Source organism: Zasmidium cellare (genome assembly GCF_010093935.1).
Source record: "Zasmidium cellare ATCC 36951 unplaced genomic scaffold M409scaffold_30, whole genome shotgun sequence".
Taxonomy (NCBI): Eukaryota; Fungi; Ascomycota; class Dothideomycetes; order Mycosphaerellales; family Mycosphaerellaceae; genus Zasmidium; species Zasmidium cellare.
Window position 1 is genome coordinate 286,343 of NW_022986974.1, and position 24,368 is coordinate 310,710.

The 24,368-nt window shown below is 51.8% G+C and overlaps 11 protein-coding genes across 11 annotated transcripts; 7 read left to right on the forward strand and 4 right to left on the reverse strand.

The window, feature by feature from the left end:
• Window positions 1–4,632: 4,632 nt before the first annotated feature.
• Window positions 4,633–5,384, forward strand: M409DRAFT_57429 (uncharacterized protein; the record flags this gene model as incomplete). The annotated part of the gene is made up of 3 exons (XM_033813626.1): window positions 4,633–4,819; window positions 4,897–5,000; window positions 5,058–5,384. 3 exons carry the CDS (start codon window positions 4,633–4,635, stop codon window positions 5,382–5,384), a joined length of 618 nt encoding a protein of 205 aa, XP_033664431.1.
• Window positions 5,385–6,098: 714 nt separating this feature from the next.
• M409DRAFT_57430 (uncharacterized protein) lies at window positions 6,099–8,791 on the forward strand (the record flags this gene model as incomplete). The annotated part of the gene is made up of 13 exons (XM_033813627.1): window positions 6,099–6,226; window positions 6,490–6,974; window positions 7,024–7,094; window positions 7,147–7,254; window positions 7,301–7,317; window positions 7,367–7,498; window positions 7,548–7,608; window positions 7,659–7,742; window positions 7,791–7,840; window positions 7,890–8,145; window positions 8,196–8,530; window positions 8,585–8,678; window positions 8,726–8,791. The coding sequence occupies 13 exons, from the start codon at window positions 6,099–6,101 to the stop codon at window positions 8,789–8,791; spliced, it is 1,887 nt and encodes a 628-aa protein (XP_033664432.1).
• Window positions 8,792–8,857: 66 nt separating this feature from the next.
• M409DRAFT_26157 (uncharacterized protein) lies at window positions 8,858–10,369 on the reverse strand (the record flags this gene model as incomplete). Its single annotated transcript, XM_033807984.1, has 1 exon — window positions 8,858–10,369. The coding sequence occupies one exon, from the start codon at window positions 10,367–10,369 to the stop codon at window positions 8,858–8,860; it is 1,512 nt and encodes a 503-aa protein (XP_033664433.1).
• Window positions 10,370–10,659: 290 nt separating this feature from the next.
• On the forward strand, window positions 10,660–12,356 carry M409DRAFT_37246 (uncharacterized protein; the record flags this gene model as incomplete). Its single annotated transcript, XM_033810696.1, has 3 exons — window positions 10,660–10,816; window positions 10,910–11,935; window positions 12,001–12,356. 3 exons carry the CDS (start codon window positions 10,660–10,662, stop codon window positions 12,354–12,356), a joined length of 1,539 nt encoding a protein of 512 aa, XP_033664434.1.
• Window positions 12,357–12,617: 261 nt separating this feature from the next.
• Window positions 12,618–13,781, reverse strand: M409DRAFT_26159 (uncharacterized protein; the record flags this gene model as incomplete). The annotated part of the gene is made up of 3 exons (XM_033807985.1): window positions 12,618–13,191; window positions 13,247–13,479; window positions 13,536–13,781. 3 exons carry the CDS (start codon window positions 13,779–13,781, stop codon window positions 12,618–12,620), a joined length of 1,053 nt encoding a protein of 350 aa, XP_033664435.1.
• A 720-nt stretch (window positions 13,782–14,501) lies between these two features.
• On the forward strand, window positions 14,502–16,566 carry M409DRAFT_26160 (uncharacterized protein; the record flags this gene model as incomplete). Its single annotated transcript, XM_033807986.1, has 3 exons — window positions 14,502–15,347; window positions 15,409–15,512; window positions 15,564–16,566. The coding sequence occupies 3 exons, from the start codon at window positions 14,502–14,504 to the stop codon at window positions 16,564–16,566; spliced, it is 1,953 nt and encodes a 650-aa protein (XP_033664436.1).
• Window positions 16,567–16,857: 291 nt separating this feature from the next.
• Window positions 16,858–17,497, forward strand: M409DRAFT_26161 (uncharacterized protein; the record flags this gene model as incomplete). Its single annotated transcript, XM_033807987.1, has 5 exons — window positions 16,858–16,900; window positions 16,954–16,967; window positions 17,022–17,198; window positions 17,267–17,413; window positions 17,465–17,497. 5 exons carry the CDS (start codon window positions 16,858–16,860, stop codon window positions 17,495–17,497), a joined length of 414 nt encoding a protein of 137 aa, XP_033664437.1.
• An 80-nt stretch (window positions 17,498–17,577) lies between these two features.
• Window positions 17,578–18,390, reverse strand: M409DRAFT_26162 (uncharacterized protein; the record flags this gene model as incomplete). The annotated part of the gene is made up of 3 exons (XM_033807988.1): window positions 17,578–17,761; window positions 17,821–18,097; window positions 18,153–18,390. The coding sequence occupies 3 exons, from the start codon at window positions 18,388–18,390 to the stop codon at window positions 17,578–17,580; spliced, it is 699 nt and encodes a 232-aa protein (XP_033664438.1).
• Window positions 18,391–19,281: 891 nt separating this feature from the next.
• M409DRAFT_68459 (uncharacterized protein) lies at window positions 19,282–20,606 on the forward strand (the record flags this gene model as incomplete). The annotated part of the gene is made up of 4 exons (XM_033817852.1): window positions 19,282–19,319; window positions 19,373–19,486; window positions 19,542–19,686; window positions 19,806–20,606. The coding sequence occupies 4 exons, from the start codon at window positions 19,282–19,284 to the stop codon at window positions 20,604–20,606; spliced, it is 1,098 nt and encodes a 365-aa protein (XP_033664439.1).
• A 406-nt stretch (window positions 20,607–21,012) lies between these two features.
• On the forward strand, window positions 21,013–21,351 carry M409DRAFT_68460 (uncharacterized protein; the record flags this gene model as incomplete). Its single annotated transcript, XM_033817853.1, has 2 exons — window positions 21,013–21,052; window positions 21,113–21,351. 2 exons carry the CDS (start codon window positions 21,013–21,015, stop codon window positions 21,349–21,351), a joined length of 279 nt encoding a protein of 92 aa, XP_033664440.1.
• A 1,345-nt stretch (window positions 21,352–22,696) lies between these two features.
• On the reverse strand, window positions 22,697–24,141 carry M409DRAFT_26164 (uncharacterized protein; the record flags this gene model as incomplete). The annotated part of the gene is made up of 3 exons (XM_033807989.1): window positions 22,697–22,777; window positions 22,832–23,206; window positions 23,257–24,141. The coding sequence occupies 3 exons, from the start codon at window positions 24,139–24,141 to the stop codon at window positions 22,697–22,699; spliced, it is 1,341 nt and encodes a 446-aa protein (XP_033664441.1).
• Window positions 24,142–24,368: the final 227 nt, after the last annotated feature.

A 24,368-nucleotide genomic window follows, 5' to 3' on the forward strand; every position in this document is an offset into this window, starting at 1 on the left:
GGAAGAGGTTGGTCTTGACCTCCTTAACCTTCCATTTCTTCTTCATGCTATCCAGGAGCCAAGTGATCTTGTTCTTGGATGGGCTGAATATTTGGAAATCATCCACATGCATCATTACAATAATCTCTGGATGGACAAACAAGCAGGAGTCTGACTTGGTTCTTTTGAACTTGAGCTGAATTAGCAGCTCAACAACTTCTTGATACCAGAGAGCAGCAGCTTGCTTGAGTCCATAGAGTCCTTTCCTGAGGAGAATGACCATGCCTGGTCTGTTGAACTCCTCAATTTCTTTTGGTGGGTTGATATAGAGATCTCTGTCCAGCAGTGGCATGAGGAAGGCAGTTTCAACATCTACCTGGGCTCTGTACCAAGCTTCCTGAACTGATATAGCTAGGAGGATTCTCCCAGTTGCAGCTCTTGGTGTTGGGGCAAAGGTTTGACTGTAGTCATCTCCAGGTTTCTGAGCAAAGCCTTTTGCTGTCCATCTTGCTTTCTCCATCTCATTCTCACCATTGTCAAAGACTTCACCTACTGGGAGGTACTTAGTCTTGAACACCCACTTTCCATCCAAGGGTATTCTGCCCTTAGGAATCTTGTTCTTTTGAATCCATTCGAAGGTACCAGTAGTATCAAGAGATTTCAGCTCCTTGATCATGGCTTTCTTCCACCTCTCAGCCTTTGGGGAGGATAATGCTTGTTGAGCAGTTGTTGGATCTGCTGGATGGACAGCTCCTGCAAGACCATTCTTGTTCAGGCCTTGACTGTTCATCTGCTTGTAGTTCTGGGTAGTCACTTGTCTGCCAGATCTGGTGTTGTACCTTTGCATAGCAATTTCAGGTTCAGGGGACTGGTTTCTTTTCCTCTTGCCAGTCATGGGGGGTGCATGAAAAGGGGTCATAGGAACGTCCATATCTTCTTGTATATTCTCTTGGGTATCTTCTTGCTCCAAGAGAGTATTCTGAGTGTTTTCAGAAGTCTCATTGGCCTGAGGTTCCTCATTTGCAATATTCTGGGTACCAGCAGTCTCGGTTTGTGATGAGGTGAGGTCAAAATTGAGTTCAGGCTGCAAAGCTTGCTCAGACTGCACTTCATAGGGTGACTCAGTCTGATTTGCAAGTTCAGCTTGTTGACTTGGTGGAGGAGGTTCATGTACAGTCTGTGATAAGACTGGCTCCCCTTGTTGCTCCCCCTGAGCATTAAGTGACCCCTCCTGATCCTCAGGTGGGTGATTGTCATGTTGGGGGGCAGAATCCTGGGAGTTCTGCAAGACATGAGTGAATAGAATCTCCCCCTGGTCTGCAGAAGGACCAGATATAAACTGTACTTGGTTGTTCAGGGCATCCCGGTACATCTCATTCTCATTGAAGGTGACATGAGGAGATGTGTAGAACTTGTTGTCCCATTTGGACTTTTCAAGGTTCCAGACTGGCTTCCAGCAAATGTAGTTGGTAAGGGAATTCTCTTGAAAGCCAATGAACCAGGCAATGTCTGCTCTGGCTTCAAACTTGGCAGATTTGAGCCTTGTCTCCATTGCTCTGTAGACATAGGCTTTGCATCCAAAGACCCTCAGACTGGAGAGATCTTGGAGCTCAGCAGTGCCAGCATTCATGTCTGACAAGAATTGTTGCATAGGGATATTCTTGGTGGTGAGGTTTCCAGTCAGGTTGGCCACAAGAATAGCATACTTGATAGCATAGTCCCATAGACTATAGGGAAGACCTGAGGATACCAGCATAGCTCTTGCTCTTGTAAGAGCTACCTTGTTAGAAGATTCTGAGATTCCATTTTGTTCTGGAGTGTATGGGGCAGACACATCCCATCTTAGCCCTAGTTGAGTTGATATTCTTGACAGCTCATAGAACTCTGTACCCCCATCTGTGAAGAAGATCTTAGGGTGCCTTTAGTACTAGGTGATAAGCTTGTGAACAAAATCCTTCAGACATGCAGCTCCATCACTCTTGTTCTTTGCAGTGTATGCAAACCTCACTCTGGACTTGGCATCAGTCAAGATGAACAGCCAAGGATGTCCAAGAGTAGTTGCTGGGGTTACAGTACCCACAGCATCAACATGGATTTCATCCAGAGCCATGTTTGGGATTGGTCTCTTCTCTCTTGAGACCTTTCTTTGAGCTCTGGAGAGTTTACAGGTCTCACAGTGCTCCAGGGTGGAGATGTCAACATTCTCCATACCCTGAGTATGTTGCTTGGTCAGGTTGAGGATTTTCCCTCCAATGTGGCCAAGCCTCCTATGCCAAAGTCTGGTTATAGCTGTAGGATCAGCAATAGCTGGAGCCATGATGTGCTGTACAGATCTTGAGGTCTGTTCATTGGGAGCTGGGAATTGGACTCCCTGAAGGACATCCACATCCAGGATTTGGGTAACTTGACCAATTGTCTTGCCATCCTTGACAAGATCTGCAGAATGCTGGTGCTGGGTAATGTTGGCTTTGCGCTTAAGCCTGCCCTTGGACACCAGATTGCAGTGTGAGTGTGGTGAGTACAGCGCACCTGTGAGTTTGATCACAGTACTGACTCCTTTCTTAGTAGTGAGGTGAAGTTTGACAGTGCCCTTGTACATACAGCTTGACTTTCCAACTGCTTGAGAGAAGTTTATAGGCGCTTTTAAGCGCTCCATGCTCTCAAACCATGATTTCTTGTTAAAGAAATGATACGAAGTTCCAGAATCAAATATGATGCTGTTGGATGTGAGGCCTTTCTGCCTAGTACTAGCTGCAGCAACTGCTGCACCAGACATGCCAGAATCCTCACTTTCACTGATCATCTCTAGATCAGAGTTGTTGTCTTGAAGCGCTGCAGCAGCGCTCTTCTTGTAGCTGGATCTCCCTCTGCTCTTAGAGGATCTGTCCTTGTTGCTGTTCTTGTTGGATTTCTTGTTCTTCTTCTGGGTGTCTTGCCTGTCCTTGGCTACCCACCACTCTGGGGCTTTCTCAGGGTGAGCTGTCCAGCAGTTCTCAGGGCTATGTTTACCCTTCCCACACTCTTTGCAAGTTTCATCACTTGCTCCTGCTGCTCCAGCAGGCCTTCTGAGTCCGGGTTGAGATGGTGGAGCCCTCTCAGCTCTTAGGCTAGAGATCAATTGTTCCAAGGTATGGTTCTCAGGCCTGTAGGCCTGCCTCCATGTTCTTGTCCATTCCAAGTGTCTTGTTCCTCCTTGGAAGACAAGGTTAATGTATATGTTGGGGAGTTGAACATCAAGAGGTGAGCATGAATGTGCAGCACAGTACTGCTCAGTAGCAGTTTTGTGCCTTTGCAAATTCTTCTGAAATGCTTCACAGAATGCCAGGGTGTTCCCCTCAATCAGTCTTGTAGTATGCAAGGCCTTGATTGTGTTGTGGATATCCACTGTAATGATGGGCTTGTATGTTGAAGCCACAGTCTCATACAGTTCCCTTGCTGTTTTCCTTGTTGCTCCAAAGTCTGGTCTGATATCATCATCCAATCTTGAGCTGATAATGCCATAGGCAATCCTGTCTTTCTTGTACCACTCCAGCAGCCTCTCCTGGTATTCATTTTCAGCAGTTGTGTTCAGTGCTTGAGTCCTTGCTCTTTCGGCTGCTTGTTCTCCAATAGGGACAGCAATTGGGAGCAATAGTTCTAGGGCTTCTAGTTTTGGCTTATATGCTAGCCATGGGATGTCTTCAAAGACATATGCTGCACAATCCTTGTCAACAAGAGTGGCCTCAAGCATGTCTCTCCATGCTTGAAAGGAGGCTCCCTTCTTGAGGATGTACTTGATAGATTTCTCGCTTGTTTGGGTCTCCATAGCAGAACAAGGTGGATCAGGTAGATACAAGGACAAGGGTACTGTGGATTCTCAATCAGAGATAATCAAATGAGTATGGTTGAATCAATCTTGAGCGCCGGGCTCATAACCTGTTGTGCAGCGGTTATTAGGCCTTCATAGATGATTGATTACGGGAGCAGGTATCTACAAGGACTGTGAATTCAGAAGATGTGGCCTTCTTGGCACTCACGTGATCCCCAGGCACAACAACTGCGCTAAATCAAATTGGGTTGGCCCTGAACCAAATTTGGAGCCCCCATTCAACGTGCCGGCTGCGTGGTTTGTCGATCTCCATCACCTCTTCTCTCCCCTGTCTCCATGTGCTGTCTGGTACACGGTTGCTCAGCTGTCTCACAGCAACATGCAAGGGTCTCGGCATCTCGAGAAAGACGATATGAACCATGGATATCCTCTTGTCGTGAAGGCGCTCTCGACAGGCAGTGAGAAACGCATGTCAAACCAAAAGACCGGCCTCTTTCACGACATCGTCGACGATCACCATTGTAAGGAGCTCGCTTCAACTCATGCTTCCCACAAACCGTTACACTACACCTCAAAAGACCTCGAAGTGAAAGATTAGCTTGTTTGGATATCGCAAGTGGCGGGCAACATGACGGACATGTCAGCATCCCCTTTGCACTGGGCAAAACGAGTGCCTACTCTTCGTCGGCCTGTCGTCTCACTGCTTCTCGTCTTGTCATACACACTCCTTCTGGTTGTTGCTACTGCAAGAGATTCCTTCTTCCTCGCTTTTTGTTCCTACGACCAACTGTCAATTCGTTCGTTAAAGTCACTCACTACAACAGTCATTATTACATTCCTTCGCAATGCACGGTGCTGTTCTCCTCGCCCTTGCGGCGGCCGCGTCTGCTCTTCCAGCAACTCTCAACAAGCGAGTCGATTCCCAGCTCGAGCGCCGCGATGATGCCACCGAGTCGAACCTCTTCGTCTGCCCCGGCAATGCGCCATATGGTGGCTGCTCTTTGAACGGGAACCCATACTACGTCAACGAGGGTATGATGCATTTGCGCCGGATCCTTAGACTAAGGCTCTAGCCTTGCAGATGGCGTGCGACTGACTTGTGGTTATAGCCAAGACTGGTACCGTGGTCGATGACCTGCTCGGTATCTGGGAGTGCCCGACCACCTATGGCCTTTCGAACATCACTGCGCTGTGCTGCAGTGACCTCTCTCACGTATGTGGCGACCCTAATCAACTCGCACGCAAGCTCACGACTAACACAACCTTCTAGGACGGCGACTACGACTACTCCACCTGGTGCGACACCCCACGCACCACCTCCCTCTCCACCTCCGTCCTCCTTGGCGGCGCCAACTCCCCCAAAGCCACTGGCCCCAAGCCCGACACCGTGAAGACCGACAGCGCGCTCGAACAGCTCCTCGACGAGCTCGAAGACGCACTGAAAGAGCTGGATCTGGAGAAGGCCGAAGCCGAGCTCGAAGCCGCCACCAAGGACTTCGATGTTTCGATTCTGGAGTCTACTCTCGACGAGCTCACCAAGGAGTTGTCGGCCGAGGAGCTCGAGGCTGACCTCAAGAAGGTTACGGATGCGCTCTAGAGGAGGTCTCATGAGGGTCGCAGAGCAGCGCATCGCCAGGAGCCAGCCTGCCGTACCAAGCAAGTTCTTATTTTGCGTAATTTTTGTCCCCATCTAGCGATGACGGTGTATCAATAATACTAGGATCTACAGGTTGTGTGTTATTACGACGAGTCGATAGCGCTTTGAGATATGTACAGGATACGCAAAGGTCTTTCGCAGGCAAGAATACATCGCCAAATCCATCAGCACTTTGTCTTTACCTCCTTGTACACGCCTTCCTGTGTGTGGCTTTTACTAGTTACAGCGAACAGGAATCTGTTGCAAGAAAGACGTTCGAGAGAAGACCTATTGAACGCTTTCGGATCGCGACTCTTGCCTCACTCGAGCACGGTTATCGTATACTTCATATTCGCGGCCGTTGGAGATGCGAAAAGAGACTGCAGCTTCGGCAGTAGCATTGTGACAAGCAAGGTCGTAGTTCTCCCAAATCCTGGTGGAGACCTTCTGTGATGGTTGTACTTGAGCCATGGAGTGTTGATGTGGTGGTGAAAAAAGTGGCCGAGTGGACGATGGCGCTTGCTTCACGCAGCTGGGATCATCCGCTAGCGTCCAGAGCCGGGCTGTCCCTTTCTGCCAATCACCACGCGGACGTTGCAGTGGAGCAGGTACCGATCCACTTCGTGGCAACGACATGTCTTCTACATCAACACCAGTCGAATAGCAACATGAGATATGGATGCTTCTGATAACCCTACCGATGGAGCAGCTGCTGGTAATCCACCAAAGAGACGACGGATTGTCCAGAATCAGAGTCACAGGAGCAACAATGCCTGCCGTCGGTGCAAAGTCAAGAAGGCAAAGTGTGAATTTGACGATGGCGGTGCTCTGGGGTATTCATTCCATCCTTGTACCTGCAAGCATTGCTCATGATTGAATAACAGGTTCCGATGTAGAGCATGTACAAAGGCTGATGCAGGTTTGTGTCTGAACAAGAATGCAATCCCAGAAGACGTCTAATCCTTCGCAGAGTGCGTCTTCGATATATCCGTCGATGGCATACCCGGTGGTGTTGCGTATGATATTTCACTCAGAGCTATAAGCTGGCCACGCTGATACTTCATAGTTACACTGCTGCTCTCGAGGAGCGCGTTGCCTTTCTTGAGGGGCAATTGGCAGAGCGAGACGCGAACATGACCCAAACGCACCCTCAGCCCGCTCCAAACTCTGCTGCCGTCAACTCTCCTCATTTGCAAGCCCCATTTCAGAGCCCAGCTAACACGATCAATGGACATGACTTTAACGCTCCGATGCCTTGCGCCGTGTCAGTCGCAAGCAACGTCCAGCAAAGCCCTGAAAAACTTGAGCTGCGTAGTAGCAACCAAGCAACCGTCACTGTATTTACGCTGCTCGAAGCTGGCTCTCAGGATCGGAGAAACAACTTGCCTGAGCTTCCATCGCCAGAGATTGCTGATGCTCTCTTCGAATCGGCGTATCTCTACACACAGGCTCGATATTGTATCGTCGATTGGGCCATCGTTAAACAGTGGCACAATGATCGAGTTGAAATCTGCTCGGGTGCACAGTTTGGCCAAGGACCAAGCAAGATTGGTCAGTTCGTGTCATGTGCTTGATCGATCATAGTATGCTGACCAACTAGGCGCTTTCTTCCTCTGGATTGTCTACGCAATAGGTGCAAGGCTGATTCCAACCACGAAGCACCTATCCTCGGTGAGTATAGCGGATGCTGCAATGATCTGATCGCTAATCTCCAATCGCACAGAGATATTACGACTATGCCCTTACGTATCTGCGGGTAGTCCATGATGCGGATAACCTCCTTACTGTACAAGGTCTCCTTGCGCTGATTCAATACCATTGTCGAGCCACAGTAAGAACCTACACGGCAATGTTTGTGATACCACTAACAATTTCAGTGTGGCCCTTCTCCATGGTACGCAGACTCAACGCTCCTTTATGCTCTCTAACACGGAAATCGACAGGCATCTTGCGGGTGTGACTTTACGTATATGCATCGAGAAGGGCTATCACCGCCAGGCGTCCGATCCTACCCTCACTGAATATGAGAAGGAAGCAAGAAAACGGACATTCTGGTGCGCTTACGTTTTCGACAGGTATGCTCATAATGCCGAGAGAGCGGATTGTATCTGATACTGTTGTCAGGATGATCTCAATAGCGCTGCAGCGTCCATTTGGGCTGGATGATCGAGACATCGATCTAGAAGTACACTTCTCCACACTGCTATGGGCCTTCCACCGCTGACACCATCGTAGGAGCCCATCAATGTTGACATATTCTGCATGGACCCGGCAGGACTGGATGAGGCTCGTAGGACGAACTCCCATCAATTGACATCGGTATGACTTGCTAATCTAAGTGATACCTGACGACTGATTCCATTGCAGATGAGCTTCGCGTTGCATCATCTGCGCATATACCGCTTCAAGTCACGAATGTATGTGCATCAATGACGAAGCTTTTCTTCCCTAGCTAACAGAAATCAGATCACGGCTCTCAAGGCCTCAAGCATTTGGGGCTTCCAACCAAGAGATCCTGCAGTTGCTTGGCGAACTGGATGACTGGAGATTGGAAGTACCTACCAGAACCGATGACCACTCGATTCCCCAGCAGAACGAAGACCGGACGCAAGCGATGTATCTGCAGACGGCTCTATTGTTGATACGACCAGTGTTGTGCAGGGACATCGTGGACCACGACCTGATAGTTCGCTTTGCGACGATCGCTGCAGATGCTTGCGAGGTACGCCCGTCTCTCAGACATGTGGACTCGAGGTAGCTAACAGAAATTAGAATGGCAAAGAAATATGTTTTCGAGCTCAGTCGCATACCTCAGCCATACAGATGTACAACTCGTTCTACTGCGGGATCACACTCCTCCAATGCCTCGCTCTCAAGCCCGACGCTCTCCCTTTCAGACGGGTCCTACGAGCTATCAAGGCTTGCTCCAATACGCTTGCCGTCTACACTTCCTCGGTGGATGCAGCGAGCACCCTCGCACGGCTATTTGACAAGCTCTCTGACCATCGTTTCAGCGATGTGGACTCTTCCGTGATCCGTCCTGGAAGCCCCAGCGCGATCGTTTTCCTGCGCAAAGTCGCTTTCAGCGATCCATCTCAAGCTGAAAGGTGTGTGGGAGTACTCAGTCTTACTCTGATACATGCTAATGTGAGACGACATAGCTTGCTGCAAGCTGTACCCGATGATGAAGACACAGTTGTAAGCGGAGCAGAAAACATGGATGCGCTATTGACCCTGACTGAACCAATGGGAGCAGTGAGTCTTGAACATCATTTCTGCGACGGCGAAACTGACTGCTGCAGTCCCAATGGCTCAATTGGGAAGACCCATTTGCATCGTTCGAGTTCAATGATTTTGAGCTCTCATAAAGCCCGAGTGGCCGCTAATACAAGCTGCATCAATTGATTCAGCATCAGGATATCTATCTATCTGAGTTATGACGAGGTCTGCTGTAACTGTGCACAAACCGCCTCGAGCTCTCTTATGGCCTCCACGGACTTCAACTTCTTGCCAGCCACCCACTGATGATTGGCAGAATTCTGCGCCTTCGCAATGGATTCCATGCGCTCGACTTGATCTGGACCAACACCACCGAAGCTACGCGAGTTCTGTATGAACGCCTTGTGGTCCAGCGCTAGAGTCAATCCTTCCTGAGTGATTGGGATGGGCTCCACATCCATTTCATGAGCTGCAGCCTGCAGCATGTCGACGGTAACAGCAGTCTTGGGGATACTCTTCGTCAAGCAGTTCTTCACAAGCCGAGCGACGACACCATGGGCACTCCGATAGCTCATGCCGAAGTCAGATAGCAAGATATTGCTGAGACGATTGGTTGTTACCCAAGCACTCTCCAACAGCGACTCGTATCGCTCCTCGTTGACCGACAGGCCATCAACGACCTCGGCCGTCAGCCTTAGCATCGCAATACAGGTATCGCGGGCTCCGTCCAGCTGCGAGACACTACGAGCGCCTGTATCTCCAGTACCTTCATTTCGGAATATGGCGAATGCGGTGGTGGTCCAGCCCATTGCCTCTGCTGCTTTCGCCTTGATTGTTTCGAGAGCATACGGATTCTTCTTCTGAGGGAAGATGCTGCTCGTGCTCGTATGGGAGTCGTCCAATTCTATTGTACTGAACTCATTGGAACTGTAGATGTGAAGGTCGGTACAGAGATCGTTCAAATATGTCATCACCATGGCCAATGCTGACATGAGTTCAACCTGGTAGTACGAATCACGACAGAGCCTTGAGTTGTCGAGGACCTTTGCGAAACCCAAAAGCGAAGCAGTTCGATGCCGGTTGATATCGAAGTCCGTGCCAGAGAGGCCGACGCCGCCAAGTGGACAACGATCCACTCTGTCATATATCTGGGTCAATGCATCGAAGGAGTCTTGAAGTCGGTCTCTAAAGGCAAGCAGGTAATGACCAAATGTCGCGGGCTGAGCTTGCTGAAGATGTGTATAGTTGATCGAAGGAGTCGTGCTGTATCGGGCAGCAACATTCAGCAGAGTATCTTGGAGTCGTGCCAGTTCTTCGGTAATAACCCTCATCTGAGCCTTCGCACTCAGTCGCCAAACAGTCGCCCCCTGGTCCAGACGGCTCCTGGCAATAGCAAGTCGACCTGCGGTATCTTCGCCGATCTGCTTGGCAACATGGCCTTCGATCTGGAGGACCATACTGCCATATCCATCCTTGGTGACGAACTGACCAGCTTTGCTAATTCCTTGAAGTGCTTTAACCAGATCACAAGCTTGTTGCTTCGTAATGAGGCCTTGTTCCTGAAGCATCACGGCATGTGCCAAGTCGACTTGCAGAATATGCGACATGTTCTTCTGCTCCCACACCAGTCGAGGTGCCTCATTGTGCTGCCGGAGGAGCTCGCTCATTGGCTTCGACAGCCTCCCAGCGAAGAACGGCTCGCCGCCATTCTCAACTTTCGACGGCATGATTTTGTGTTGAGAGATAAGGTCTGCCTGATTGAGATTCTTTATCATTGTTGATGCGTCTAGGATCTCTTGCTGATATATCCGGTAGATCGAAAAGAGATCTGCTGAACCTTGGAATGACTAGCGCCGGCAACTCCGCATGTGCCCGGGAGTACCGAACGGCCCCTACGGACATACCTTGCTGGTGGTATGTAGGTTAAAGCATGGCCTTGCCTTAGCGTTTGTGTCGCGTGAACTGACATTTGAGAGACGAAGCCTGATCTATTGAAGTCGAATAGATTAAGGAGATCATGGGGTTCAGCGTCAAGGATGTGTTTGCTCGCTCTCCCTTGGCGCAGTATGGCAAGACCGTCAGGACAGCACCACGCGAGATGATTTTCAACAGGCGGATGATCTTGACGGCGATGCTGTACGCCACATGCGCTGTACCATTGAGTAAGTGCCCTTGTCTGGCGTTTGGCAATTGAATACATCTGACACCTGGGGAAGCTTGGGATCAAGGCTCGTCCGCGACTGTGCCCTCTCTGAAAGGTTTCGAAGATTACTTTGGCATCGACTCTGGGAACAACGCAAGCGCTATCAAGAACTTCGTGTCGTTGCCTTTTCTGGGATCAGCTGCTGGCGCCGCCCTATCGTTTCTCCTCAACGACAAGCTCGGTCGGTTGTGGTCATTTCGAGTCTACGTCTTTGTCTACACCATCGGCCAAATGATTGCAGTCGCAGCCCCAAATACTGCGGCTCTATACGCAGCTCGCGTGGTAACAGGACTCGGGATTGGAGCCTTGACGGTTACAGGACCTATGTCTCTTGCTGAGATCGCACCAGCTGAAATCAGGGGCATAATCTGCGCATGGTTCCCGGTCGCCATGGGCCTGGCTCACTTCTGCGCCGTCTTTAGTGTCTACGGCATCACGCTGCATGTCGCGCCCAGTCGATTGCAATATCAGATCAACTTCTTCGTACCATGTATCTACCTTGCGTTGTGGGTCATCGCTAGCTTCTTCCTCTGCGAATCGCCCCGCTGGCTATTCTTGACAGATAAGCCAGACCAGGCTGTGAGGGTCTTGTACGAGTTGCGCGGTCTACCAATGGATAGCCCACGGCTTCATTGGGAGTTAGAAGAGACTCGGCACTCCATGCAGCAAGAGGCGAGTACGGGACACAGCTATGCATCCGTCATCCGCGAGACCTTCACGAAGAAATCGAACCTCCGCCGCGTCCAACAGGTCCTGATCTGCTACGCCCTCCCGCAAATCTCCGGCGCCAATACCATCAGCTCGTACTTCATCCCGATTCTCGAAATCATCGGCGTGTCCGGGAGTGGCACGCACAAGATCTTCCTCACGGGGATGTACACCATGGCGAGGTTCTTCTTCGCGTTGATCACGTCGTTTTTCTTGATCGACGCCCTGGGCCGGAGGAAGTCGTTGTTCTTGGGAATCACACTGCAAATGATTGGCGATATCTACATTGGCGCGTATTTGAAGGTTGGCCATTCGGAGGACTCGGCTTCGAGCCAGGCGGCGATTGCGATGATCTTTATTCATTCGTTTGGGTACTCTGCTGGTACGTCCTTATTTTCCCTTTCGCTCCATTCCACGTTCGCCAATGCACTGACCAACACCTCTCAGGTCTTCTCACTCTCCCCTATGTCTTCGGCGGCGAACTCTGGCCTAATGGCATCCGCTCCTTTGGCGCCGCCTTCGGCCAGACCTTCCACTGGCTCTTCAGCTACGCTATGAACTATGCTCTGCCCTCCCTGCTCGACGCCACGAACAACTGGGGCGCCTTCATCTTCTTCGCGAGCTGGTGCTTCACGGCTATGTTTTATGTCTTCTTCGTCGTGCCGGAGATTGCGGGACTGTCGGTCGAGGAGATTGAGCAGGTGTTTCGCGGGCCGTGGTTTACGGCTTGGAGGTCGACGAAGCATCCGAAGGAGGTTTTGGCGGTGGACTTGGAGGGGGAGGAGGTGGGTAGAAAGGGGTGAGTTGTTTGTTGATTGTGACGTGTTCTTGTTGATTGTGCTGACGAGTGGTCTTAGGAATACCTTAGGCGACCAGGTTGAAGATGTTCGCGAGGAACTTGGCGGCAAGAGGGATGGCGGATTTCCTGGATGAACGACACGATATCGTGGCGGCAGCACTCGAGGCCAGACCGAAAGCAATGCGTCAGCAGTGAGACTGTTCTCTGATCTAGGTTCGAAGATATTAACGAAGTCATGAGTGTAAGCAGATTATATTCAAGTCGCCTATGAAGACATTACCACCAGCAAAAGCATGGCGATCACGGAGCTCATTGAGAAAGTCTTGAAGCTGATAGCACCACTCGTGCTGGAAGGGGCAGCAGCACTACCACTGCCAGACCCAGCGCTGGTAGCTGACCATCCATTACTGGCAGGAGTGCTCTGTCCAAGAGCGCCAGCATTAGTGGTGGAGGCCCGCGAATTTGGAGCACCGCCTCCACTGGCGGCAGTCGTACTGGCTGAGCCTCCGCCTGAGCCTCCAGCCTCAGCATTCACAGCCGATGCAGTCAAAGGGACTCCCGTTTGAGGAGCGTAAGTGACGACAGCGGCAGTTGGCGACGACAGCTCGCCCGAGAGATCCGAGTACGACGCCGTGCCTGTGCTCGATGGCAACGCGGTGAGATACGATAGTGAAGCGCTATTAAGGTCTGGATACCCCAAGTCCTTGACGCAGTCCAGGTTCTGAAGATTTGGTCCACAATTCGCAAATTGCGGGTCATATGTACCCAGCAATGTGTCTATGCCTGGCAAGGTCTGGAGAAGAATCTTCGGGTCTACCGATGGGCAGACTTCATAGAGTCTGTCGAAAGCGTACGGTTAGCAAGCTGACGAGTGGAGAAGGAGACGAACCCCACCCAGCATAGGCACCCGATTGCGCACAGCAGGTACATCCGTCAAGATTATCGGCGTGTGAGTTTGTGCAGTTGCCCAGAGATGCCAACAACCCTACGACGACCTCCTCCACCAACTCGAGGTTGCAGGAGCATCGACCGGGAGCGTTGTCGGGAGCTGGGTAATATAACAAATTCGAAGCGCCGAAATTCTGGGCGACGAGGCTGGCCAGTTCTTGGACTTCGCAGCTGTAGACCTGGACATGGACCGTCAGCGATAAAAGCCGAAAGTAGGAGTGCCACTCGCACGTACGATGTTCCAACAATCTTCGTACACGCAGTTCAGTGTAAACTCGGTGGCCACCTGGGCACAAGCTGCGATCTTGTCTTGGTCACCACCTGCAGTGGACTCGCAGTTCTGCGCTACACTGTTGACCTGGCTCTGGCAGGAGTTGAAGCCATTGGGACTGATGCATCGCTCAACTGGAATCGTGTAATTAGGAGCAGCGCTGACAATCGCAAACAAAAGGGAGAGAGCCAAGCCGGAGAATTTCACCATCCTTGCGAGGAATGATACGAGGGGGCCAATGCCTGCTACGAAGGGATCTACAAAGCTACTTGAGGAGATCGAGGAATTCGAGGCTTGGTGACACCGCACCCTCGAAAGGGTCACTGCTAGGGCGCGGTCTCTTGCGATCAAAGCCGCCGAGGTTGTGACCGTGGTGACTCCGTACCGTTATCCACACGTCGACTTGACCGTTGTATACACTGCCACGTGCTGGTAGTGTCGCTAAGCTCTCTGAAGGACGAGCTTGTGCATTATAAGCTCATGCATGCCAGTACAGCCCGTCCGTTCCCTCCAATGGGAAGGCTCCTCGACAAGCCACCAGGCTTCGCCTAGGCCAGAATAGGGGTAGCCACGGTCCACGCTTCGGCCCCAATCTGCATTCTCGCTACACCAGTTAGAAGATTGGAGGATTCACGATTCGTGACCGCGTGATTGTACCGAACCTCGTTCCGCCCGCGCCCTGCCCCAGCTCATATCTTGCTAGTGGCGCTTGTACTAGGCGTCGGGCGTAACTGGTATTGGAAGGGATGTGAACAGCCTCAGGTCTGAGGCCGCCTGGAACACTAGGGACTCACCGGAAGGGGCTTCAACGTGCTAATGGCGCCGATAGCTATGTTTGATACCTTAAGAGTGGAGGTGAAGCAACACCCTCCCTCGACTTCGCTCAGGCCGACACATCAACTTCGACAGATTCATTGTTGAAAAGACAACATGTCGGTCTACGAGGGCGTTTGGTACAACCACGCTGCCCAAGAGCTCGTTCTCACCCTCCGTCCTGCAGTGGCGGGTTTCCTCGAAGCCGCCCTCGTCACGTTCGTCCACCTCGTTGCTGCTGCAACATGGCCGATCTGGAGATTCATCCTCTACTCCATTCGTCAGAACTCCACACAGGATGTCTTCCACGCACAACGGCAAGTCGCAATACGGAATAGCAACACCGCTGCCAATGCAGCCGGCCAGATGCTCAAGATGATGTTCGGATGGAGGAAGTACAAAGTGCATTCCTTCGCAAGGAACTTCATCTACTTGGTCGTCTGCGTCGCTGTCTTCATCCTCTGGACCATCTGCGGACTGTACGCGCCATACATCTACACACGCACCTCACCCGACGTGCTCCTGGCTGGGTCGGAGCTCTGCGGATGGCCTTCGACTCCTGGTGGTGCTACCGGAGAATCGCTCGAGATGTTCACCCTCAACGAAGCCGCCATGGTCGACGGAATGCGAGCTGCAGACGCGTACGTCCAACAATGCTACGGCAAGAATGGCTCCGACGTCGCTACCAAGTGCAACGCCTATCCTCACCGGTCGCTCAATTTTACAACGTCGGATGGAGAATGTCCCTTCGGTAACAACGGGGAGGTGTGCGTATCTGTCAATTCGACGGTCATGAGGGTTGATACTGGGTATTTGGACTCGAGCCGGGACTTTGGTGTCAACCTCGGGCACGAGAACACGATACAGTACCGCAAAGTATCGACATGCTCGCCCATTCATACGGCTGGCTTTGTCAATATCATCAACACCACTGGAACCCCTTTGGCAGCAGACTACCTGCCGGTAAGTTACCCGTTGGCTCACTGACAGCGTTGAAACGACATCGACTCACGTTACTCGATAGGGCGCGGTCCTGCTCCAATATATGTACGGGCCACAGTTTGACTATAACTTCACGTATGAGTACAACTACCAGCAACTGTTCTATCCAATTGGCTACACCGTGGCGTGAGTCGTTCCTCTAAGTTGTTCAGTTCCACATTGCTGACAGACTACCAGCGTGGCCGACTACATTCCGGGTAATAGCACCGTACACGATGGATGGGTCGCGAACTCCACACTCTACAACCAGACCGATGGGGACGTCTCCCTCGTCTTCATGGCGGGCAACCAAATCAAGTACCCTGCACCGGTCTACGACCCCTTCTACGCTGCTGGACTCGACCCTGCGGATGCGGTGCAGATTCCCTATCAAGACACAAACGTCACATACTACACCACCACCCGTGCCGTCTCCGTCATCGCTTGCAAAGAGCAGCACCAGTTCTGCTTGGCCGGCTCGACGGAAAACTGTTCACCCCTGGGCGGCATTGGGAACATCCTCGACAAAGTCGACAAACTCCCCGGAGCCAATATGCCCCAAATCGCAACAGCAGGCCGCATAGGCTACGCTCTGGCTACGACTTCCATCGCCGCTGTGCTGACCGACCTGGGTCCTTCTGCGCTCCTCGTCTCTCGCACACTTAACGGGCTGCAGCAACTCGCCAGCCTCCCGATCGATCAGTGGCGGGCGGAGGTCAGTAACTGGCATTCTATCGCTTTTGCCAGAATGCAAGCTATTGTGCTCTCCTATGCTGCGGGTCCAGAGAAAGCGGCGTTCAATCAGTACGTGCAAAAGCCTGGTCCGGCTCTGCAGAAATGGGCTTGCAAGACTCAGCGAGTGCGTGACTCTCACGGATACATCAACTTCGACATGGCCGGTCTGATCGTCCTGGTCGTTGTTGGCGCCGGTCTAGTCGTCCTGGGCTTCGTCTTCGAGAGCCTCGTCGGCCTCGTGTCAAAACTCGGCCGAAGACTAGGCGATCGCCGCCACAAGTGGTTGGCTGAGGGACTATATCACTTGCACAAGGAGACTTTGCAAGCGCGTGGAGTGCGTGAGTGGCAGGACACTGATCAAGTGATGCCCAAATCGCATTGGTCGATGGAACCGGCAGCGGCGATGGATGATCCCAATCAGGCTGTGTCGTTTTTGCATGTGCCGATGAAGGTTTCGACGCCGTAGATTCTGGATGTATGATTTTCTTAGCGGAGATACTTGACGAGACACGACTGTGTGTATGACTACAATTCAATGACTACAAACTCCAACTCGTTTCGTGGTGCAGACCTCGTTGCCCGAGATCGGGCAAAAGTGAAGCTGACCTTGGCCGGACGTGCCGGCCGTAGATCTTCCTGGGTGATTGATCTTCCAGCCATAGAATACTTCTTGCACTGCACTCGATAATTCCATCAGCAGCCGTTATACTTGAGACATTCATCGACTCAGCAGATCGAAGACCGTAATCCCGACATCATGTCTCTCAGAAGGATCAATGACACCAAAGGTGTTGCGCTGAGTACGTTCTGCCTCTGAGTGTACTTGAAGAACTTTGCTGACGATATATCCTAGCTGGCTCACCACATGTAGACAATGACCTTCCCAATGTACACTGAACGCACTTCCTGACAACGAAACAGTCTCAAGCAATCGTCTCCCGCGAAGGCGTAGTCTACTGCTCCGGCCAACTGCACATGGACGCCACCGGGGCCTTGATCTCAGGCACCGTCCGCGAAAAGACTCGTCAATGCCTTTCCAATCTTAAAGCCGTGCTCGAGAATGCTGGAAGTAATATGGATCTTGTGATGAAGGTTAACGTACGTTTTCAGTCCGCTTCACTTGTTTTGAGGTAGGTATTGTTGGGACGCTGATTGAGTCTGGGCAGATCTTCTTGCAAGATATGAGTGATTTCGCCGAAGTTAACGAGGAATATAAGTTATGGTGGACAGGGGAGCACAAACCTGCGAGGAGCTGTGTGGCGGTGAAGACGCTTCCTAGAGGTGGGAGTGTGGAGATTGAGTGCGTTGCTCAGGTGAGTTGATACTACCACGCCGGCTTTGTGGTTCGTGCTGATGATGGTCAGGTGTCCGACGAGCACCTGCCTTCGAAGTTGTAGATGCCAAGTAGAAGCGCAAAGAGCAAAAAGCTGTTTTCTTTCACAGCCTCGCCGTTGGCATTTGCAGTGACCCATCAGGTTTACAAAATGAGGTGGTGAGGAAAAGCAGTGTACCCCTTGCCAGTCACAAACGTCGCCTGCCACGGAATCTCTTCCTTCGTCGTCCTCTCCGCAAGGCTCAAGAATAAGTCCGCGTGCGACTGTCCTCCCAGACCCGTAAACATGCCCTTGCCCTCAGAGGTCCTCTCATCAACAAAGTGGAACCTGTGTCATGTCAGCACTCGGCCAAAAACTGCTGCAAAGCTGGGAAAGGTCTCGCGAACCTCATATTCTGGCTCTTATACAACTGATCCGCCAACTCCACGAAATGCGCACTCGCGGCTTTGCCCACCCCCAGAGTCATGAGCGATGGGTAAGGGCCTTCATTCAGCATGTTGCCAGTGAAGATAAAGGTCCGGGGACCATCGAGTTTCTGGAAGCTGGCCAAGGCCTCCCTCGCTGCGACGAACGCACTTGTTGTGTTGACCGCCAGGTCGTGCGCGAAGTCCTCGGTGGTGACGTCGAGGGAGTCTTCGGGTTTAGTGTTGTGGTGCGAGTAAGCTATTTGGCGATCGTCAGTCTCTGTGAACAGAAATGTAGTCGTCGATGACCATACCGTTATAAATGACCACACTAGGCTCGCCCCATGTCTTGCGGACGGTTTCGAACAGACTCGACACGGAGGTAGGCTTGGCCAAGTCGCACTGTATGGCTGGGTCGTTGTCTGAAGCTTTGGAGTTGGAAACGGATCTTGAGGCGTATGCGACCTTGTAGCCGTTCGATTTGAATGTTTGAATAGTGGCAGCACCGATGTTTGCGCCTGCGCCGAGGAGGATTGCGATTCGTGAGGTCATTTTGGAGAGTCGGTTTTGATTCTGCGGTGGATGAGACAGCAGAAACGTAGTGAAGAATGGATGTTCTCAAGTCAAGGAGACTGGCAATTTAGGAGTTTTTGTGACGTCTTTGTTCGATAAACGCTCGCTGCTTGGGATTAGAAATCGAGAGATCCTCGTTTTCCATGAACAGGGAAGGGACGTGTTTCTCTCGCTACATCCGTTCTTGTCTTCACGACTTCAACCTTGGCGACATTACTCAGGCGGTTCCACGGAGCTTGCGCCAAAGAGGCGGGTAGACAGCGAGTATTAAATATGTTCCCTAATAATACCAGTGTGGGAATTTGGTCCGCAAAATTGAAGCCGGCTGTGATGTACCCGCCCGTATAGCCAGCCAGCCCTGTTCGTACAGGGATAAGCTATGTCTTGCTGAAAGATGCTGAGTTGATCACAGGTCTGGAAATAGCTAGCCTGGCGAGCCGTATTACACCACTTACCTAGTACAGCTTGACGCACTCTTCTAGGCAAATGCTTTTGTCATCTCAGAGCTCCCAGGTGATCCGACCACCATGGACTGACGTTCGTCAGCGCCAAGCCGAAGACAGTGTACTTGGAACAGTAGAGCACAGTATGATGCTGGGGTTATAGAAGTTCTATGAGTTCAGTATCAGTACTATCGTCCTTGAAATGGATGATACGCAGTGTGAATATCGCATGCCGTTCTGGCTGTGCTGTTCACAGGAGCCGGGATCTCCGGCGGCATTGCCGTGAGTGGTCCGGAGTTTCCAACAATGTAGATTGTCGTTTAAAGGCTGGTCGGAGGCTTCCATCGCCCAATAGAGTGTCGTATTGAGATGAGTGAGCAGTTGTAAGGTTCGCTTCCTATCTCAGCGATTGTCCAGAGCGTGCATAATGAGGCTCGAGGGTACGCACGATGTCGTTGTATTAGGGTGAGCGCGCTGGTGGTCGTATGTCTGTATCATTCGGCTGACTTCCATCGCAGGGCTGGAGTTACTGGACTTCAAACCGCTGTGACCCTCCTTGAAGAAGGTTATAGAGTCACTGTGATAGCAGATCAACTTCCAGGGGACATTTCTCCGTGCTACGCTTCGCCGTGGTAACTTTTGTCAGTACAGCTCATAACGAAGTGGGTGGTTGACAGTTTTGCACAGGGCCGGTGCTCAGTGGCGATCGCACAGCTCTCCGGATGATGGCGAGCAGCAATCTTGGGACAGAAAGTCGTATCTCCACTGGAAACAGATCTGCTTTGACGAGCATGCGAGAAACGTCGCTTTTGAAGAGCGAAGTGGTCTCACTGTAAGTTGGATGTGTCGCCAACCCACTAGTCCGATGCTCACACTCGTCAGGTGTACCCCGCAAGATTGGTGTACGATCAGAGCAACCATCGAGATCTGGTTCCAACTGGAGATCCCAAGACGAGCGACGGCTTCTGGTTCAGAGAGTTCGTCGACGGATTCGACTCTGCAGTGTCGGCAGGAGAGGCAGGCAAGCCCTATGCAACAGTTCGCTATCGAAGCGTATTCGTCGATGTTCCAATCTATCTTCGACATCTGCTAGGGCGAGTCAGGCAACTCGGTGGCCAAGTCATCAGGTCCAAAGTTCCCGACGACAACGGCATCGCCGGCGCTGTCAAGGCCGCATCTGACCTCGTCAAGCAATATATTGGTCCATGCCGCGCTCGCAAGTGTGTATTCATCAACGCAACGGGTCTGCGCGCACGACAATTATGCGGTGACAAGGCGGTGCATCCTGTTCGAGGGCAAGTCCTGGTCGTGAAAGGAGTACCCAAAGAAGCTGCAACACGGCTAAGTCGGGACGAGGAGACCGGAGAATCGACCCTCTCGTACGTAATTCCGCGCCCATTGAGCGGAGTCACGATTATCGGGGGCTGTAATCAGAAGGACAATTGGAACACTGACGAAGATGTCGAGATAACGGGGCAGATCAAAGAACGATGTGCTGCTCTCGCTCCTGAACTGTTGACAGGTCCCGGAAAGACTTTTGAGGTCATTGGCTGCCAGATCGGCCTCAGGCCTGCGCGGACTGGTGGTGCAAGAGTAGAAAGCGAGGCTATTGGAGATAGATCTGGCGGTGTTCGCTGGGTCATTCATGCCTACGGTCACGGAGGCGGGGGCTTCCAGAACTCGATTGGGGTGGCGGAGGAGGTATCGCGGTTGGTGGCTGAACTACCCGAAAAATCGAGGGCAAGGCTGTAATGCCCAAAAAGGCTCCACATTCACTTTCATCAACAGCATCTCAAAGTAATGTTTCTTGTTAATGTCGCCAAAGCAAGTGAAGTGAAGTCAGCCCCTAACCACACGGGCAATTTTGTGACGTAAGCGACCGCGCCACCACAGCCACCGCCACATCAACGACAGCTCCTCACTTCCAACTTGTTTGAACCAACAGTGTTGGAATCCTTGGAATCAACATCAAGAAGTCCTATTAACAGACTTCCCTATCAATCTGGAGCAGACACGAGCAAACGATTCAGTTCCTCCTCCACCATCTACTACTCCAAAACCTCCAATTCCAGCCGACGAACCTAATCCTCCACCCAATCCTCCATCCTACGAAGTCAATCGAAGACACTCACGCGACCCCATCGACGACGGCGAAGATATGATCTCCGCAATCCTCCTTGTCATCATCGCCATCTTCCGTAAGTTCTGGTACCGTTTCATGCATCGCGCGAGCTATACTAACGAAACGACCTCAACAGTGCCTCCAGTTGCGGTATACATCGTTGCTGGCTGCGGAGCCGACCTTCTCATCAACATTGCTCTCACGATTTTGGGCTACTTTCCAGGCCACATTCACGCCTTCTACGTCCTCTACGTCTACTACAACCGGAAAGAGCAAGTGCAGCAGGGCTACTACGATGACAGACCTGCGCCGGGCGTGTACTCGCAGAATGTGCAGACTGGAGGACAGGGCTATGGTACAATGGGGGCACACTGAAACTCTGACGGAGAGACGGTATGAATGATCACAAGTGAGACGATCTTCGGTTTTCCAGGAGTTTCAGGCGTTGGAGACATATGGGTAGGCTCGGACTTCATAAAGATATCCCGGAGACATGCATGGAATGAATTATGCCTATCGAAGTTACTTGCAGTGACGAGTCGAGAGGGAGCGAACTATTAGACTGCTCCCAGTCCTGTGTCGTGAGTTGTTGGCATCACTTTCACAGCCTCAATCAGAGGTTTTCTCTTGGGCCTTCGATTTAGTCCTTCGCGAACCCCAAAGACCAAAGAGCCCGCAACATCCTCAAACATCTAACGCAAACCCAGCATGGCTACGACTGAACCCCGCACCAAGAAGCGCAAGTAAGCTGGCCAGCTCCAACTTATTGGTGCCTTTCAACTGCTAACATGTACAGGCTAGACTTCTCCGACGAGTGAAAGTGATCGTTGGAGTCGGTGATGCGCAGAAAACGTACAGCATTGCCAAACAGATACTTATCAAGTCAAGTGACTTCTTCAAGACGGCCTGCAAGGACTGTTGGACGCGAGGACGGAAGAAAGCGATCAAACTGCCGGAAGTTGAGCCGTCGGTCTTCGAGACCTACCTGCAGCTGCTGTACACTGGCGAAGTTGTCCCAAATGAAGACGGGCCACCACCCTACGAAGAGGATGAAGCTGCCGAGTCACCATTACAAGCTTCGCGTTTTCGCTTCTTCGCCGCCGTGATCGAACTCTACATATTGGCCGACATGTTGCTGGACTCGAGGAGCAAGAATAGGATCATGGACTTTCTCGTTGAGTCAAACGGCGTTGTCCGTCGATTCCCTGGCAAACAAGTGGTCGAGCTGGTATACAGCAAGACTGTGCCATCTTCTGCATTGCGGCGGTTGGTAGTGGATTACTCCGCCTACGGCTGTGAAGCCAAGGTCGAACATTGTAAGAAAATACTCCCGGAGGTCCCACAGCAATTCGCGATCGATCTCAGCATCGCCTTCATGGCGTTGGCAGCAGACAGCAAGGAAGCGGTTTGGCCCGGATATCTACCGAGATCTACCTACCACGAGCACGATGACGCGAATCCGAAGTGTGAATGAAAGCCTGCGATGGAGAAAGAACCTCGCCAAGAGGAAGCCGCGTTCAAGTGCAAAATCAAGCGATGGCGTGCGCAAGCCAGACGGGTGAGGAACAATGGTGCCATGGCATTTGCGGATGAGTGCAGTAGGCCGGCCTCACTTGGCCGCGGAAGACATTGCTTTGCAAACGGTATGAAATAGAAACATCAAGGCAATAGCATGTGCGCCGTGAAAGGCTGGAATGTCTGTTTCGTGTCCGTATCTACGCTACTGCACATCAGGCAACCGGACAGCAATGTCTCCGCTCTGCGTGATGTATCGCACCCAAGGCAGCGAAGGGTATTGTAGCTATACTCAAGTCAGCGTCATAGAATGCACAGAAACGAAGAAGTGACGACGTACCTTCGGCTCGATGATCTTCAGGTACCGCACCTGAATTCCACTCGTGGTAAAGTAGGGAATCTCAAACTTCACGGCAATCGGCCTCTTGGCTTTGCCCGTGCCACTGACACCGCCCATACTGCCTCCAAAGCCACCCATCATACCACCTCCGCGCTCCTCATCACCCTTGACTGACGGCAGGCCAAGCTCTGCGCGCATGAGGAACTCCTTACTACCCCCGAATTGCTTGATCTTCCAAACGATTGAAGAGGTTTCAGGGGCGTAGTGTACGCTTCCGATGTTTGTGCGGAATCGGGGTGTATCCGCGTCATCTGGTACAGGGATGGAGATTTCGACATTGTTGGCAGTGCTGCGGCGTTTAAAGTGTGCTTTTGCCTGGCAGAGGGTTAACAGAGATCGACCATATTAATGTGTGAGACGCTTACCTTGACCATGTATTCTATTCGGCTCCCAGAATGACTCTCAACGATGCACTCGACCCAGATCAAGGGCTTCACTTGAGTATTCAGCCGATATGACATGAGCTCAAATTCGCCGTCAGGTGGGATGAAAGAGATCGTCCTGTCATTCTCGAATCTCGATAACCGCACACACTGATGGAACTTGACGTCCTCCATCTCGACAGCTTTCCCCCTGGTTGCGCGTCCGGTGCTCTCAAACATTGCTTTGTCGTTCAATCCTAACCGTAACTCAGGCATTCCAGAAAGGTAACACTTCATCTTGATGGCACCCAGAATCTCAGACCGCAGCACATTGCCTGTACTGCTGACGAGCAGGTTGAGCGATTCGACCACATCCAGGAACACCTCGTTCTTGCGGTATCGGATACCTTCTGATCTCCACGACACCGCATTTGTGACTGCAATAGGCGCCCTGGCGATTTCCAGCTTATGCGACTCTTGTGTGATGTACTCTTGCAGAATCTTGGACTCTGTCGTCTGTGGGTATCCAAAATCCATCATCTCGTCCAGCAGCTCGTAAATGACGACAAAGTTGTCCCGTATCGACTCCTCCTCCAACTCTTTGAAGTACTCGGTGAAGACCTCCACCAACCGGTGCAGAAAGAGCAGAATCTCTGCTGCATTGCTGTTTCGTTTCGTCAAGGCAAGGAGGTAGAGGTTGTTGTGTCGGATGTAGAGGTAGTTGATGCCGTCGTCGCTGAAACATGGCGGTACGCTGCTGGACTCGTCTTCTGCTTCCGACAGGAGAACGGGGAACTTCTCGACAGCCGACATGGGGATATCTCCGCGATAGTTTCGCGCCAGCAGGGTCTTGCCCTTCAGGTCTAGGAAGAAGATCGCGGAGGCCATGGTGAAGGTGTTGTGGGCGCCAGGCCCGTGATGTCGAGGGATGTGTTGTCCTCAGTAGTGCGTCGCGAGAGGTCGAATCGAACTGGGAGAGTGCTACCGTCTTGGGCAGATAATATCAGGGTTTCAAGCCGTTTCGTCCTTTGGAATTCCTTCCGCGGTGGTGATATGTTTCTGCCTGCCGTCACCGTCGACATGGCCCATTGAAGGAGGAGCGGAGTGCTAGCGGG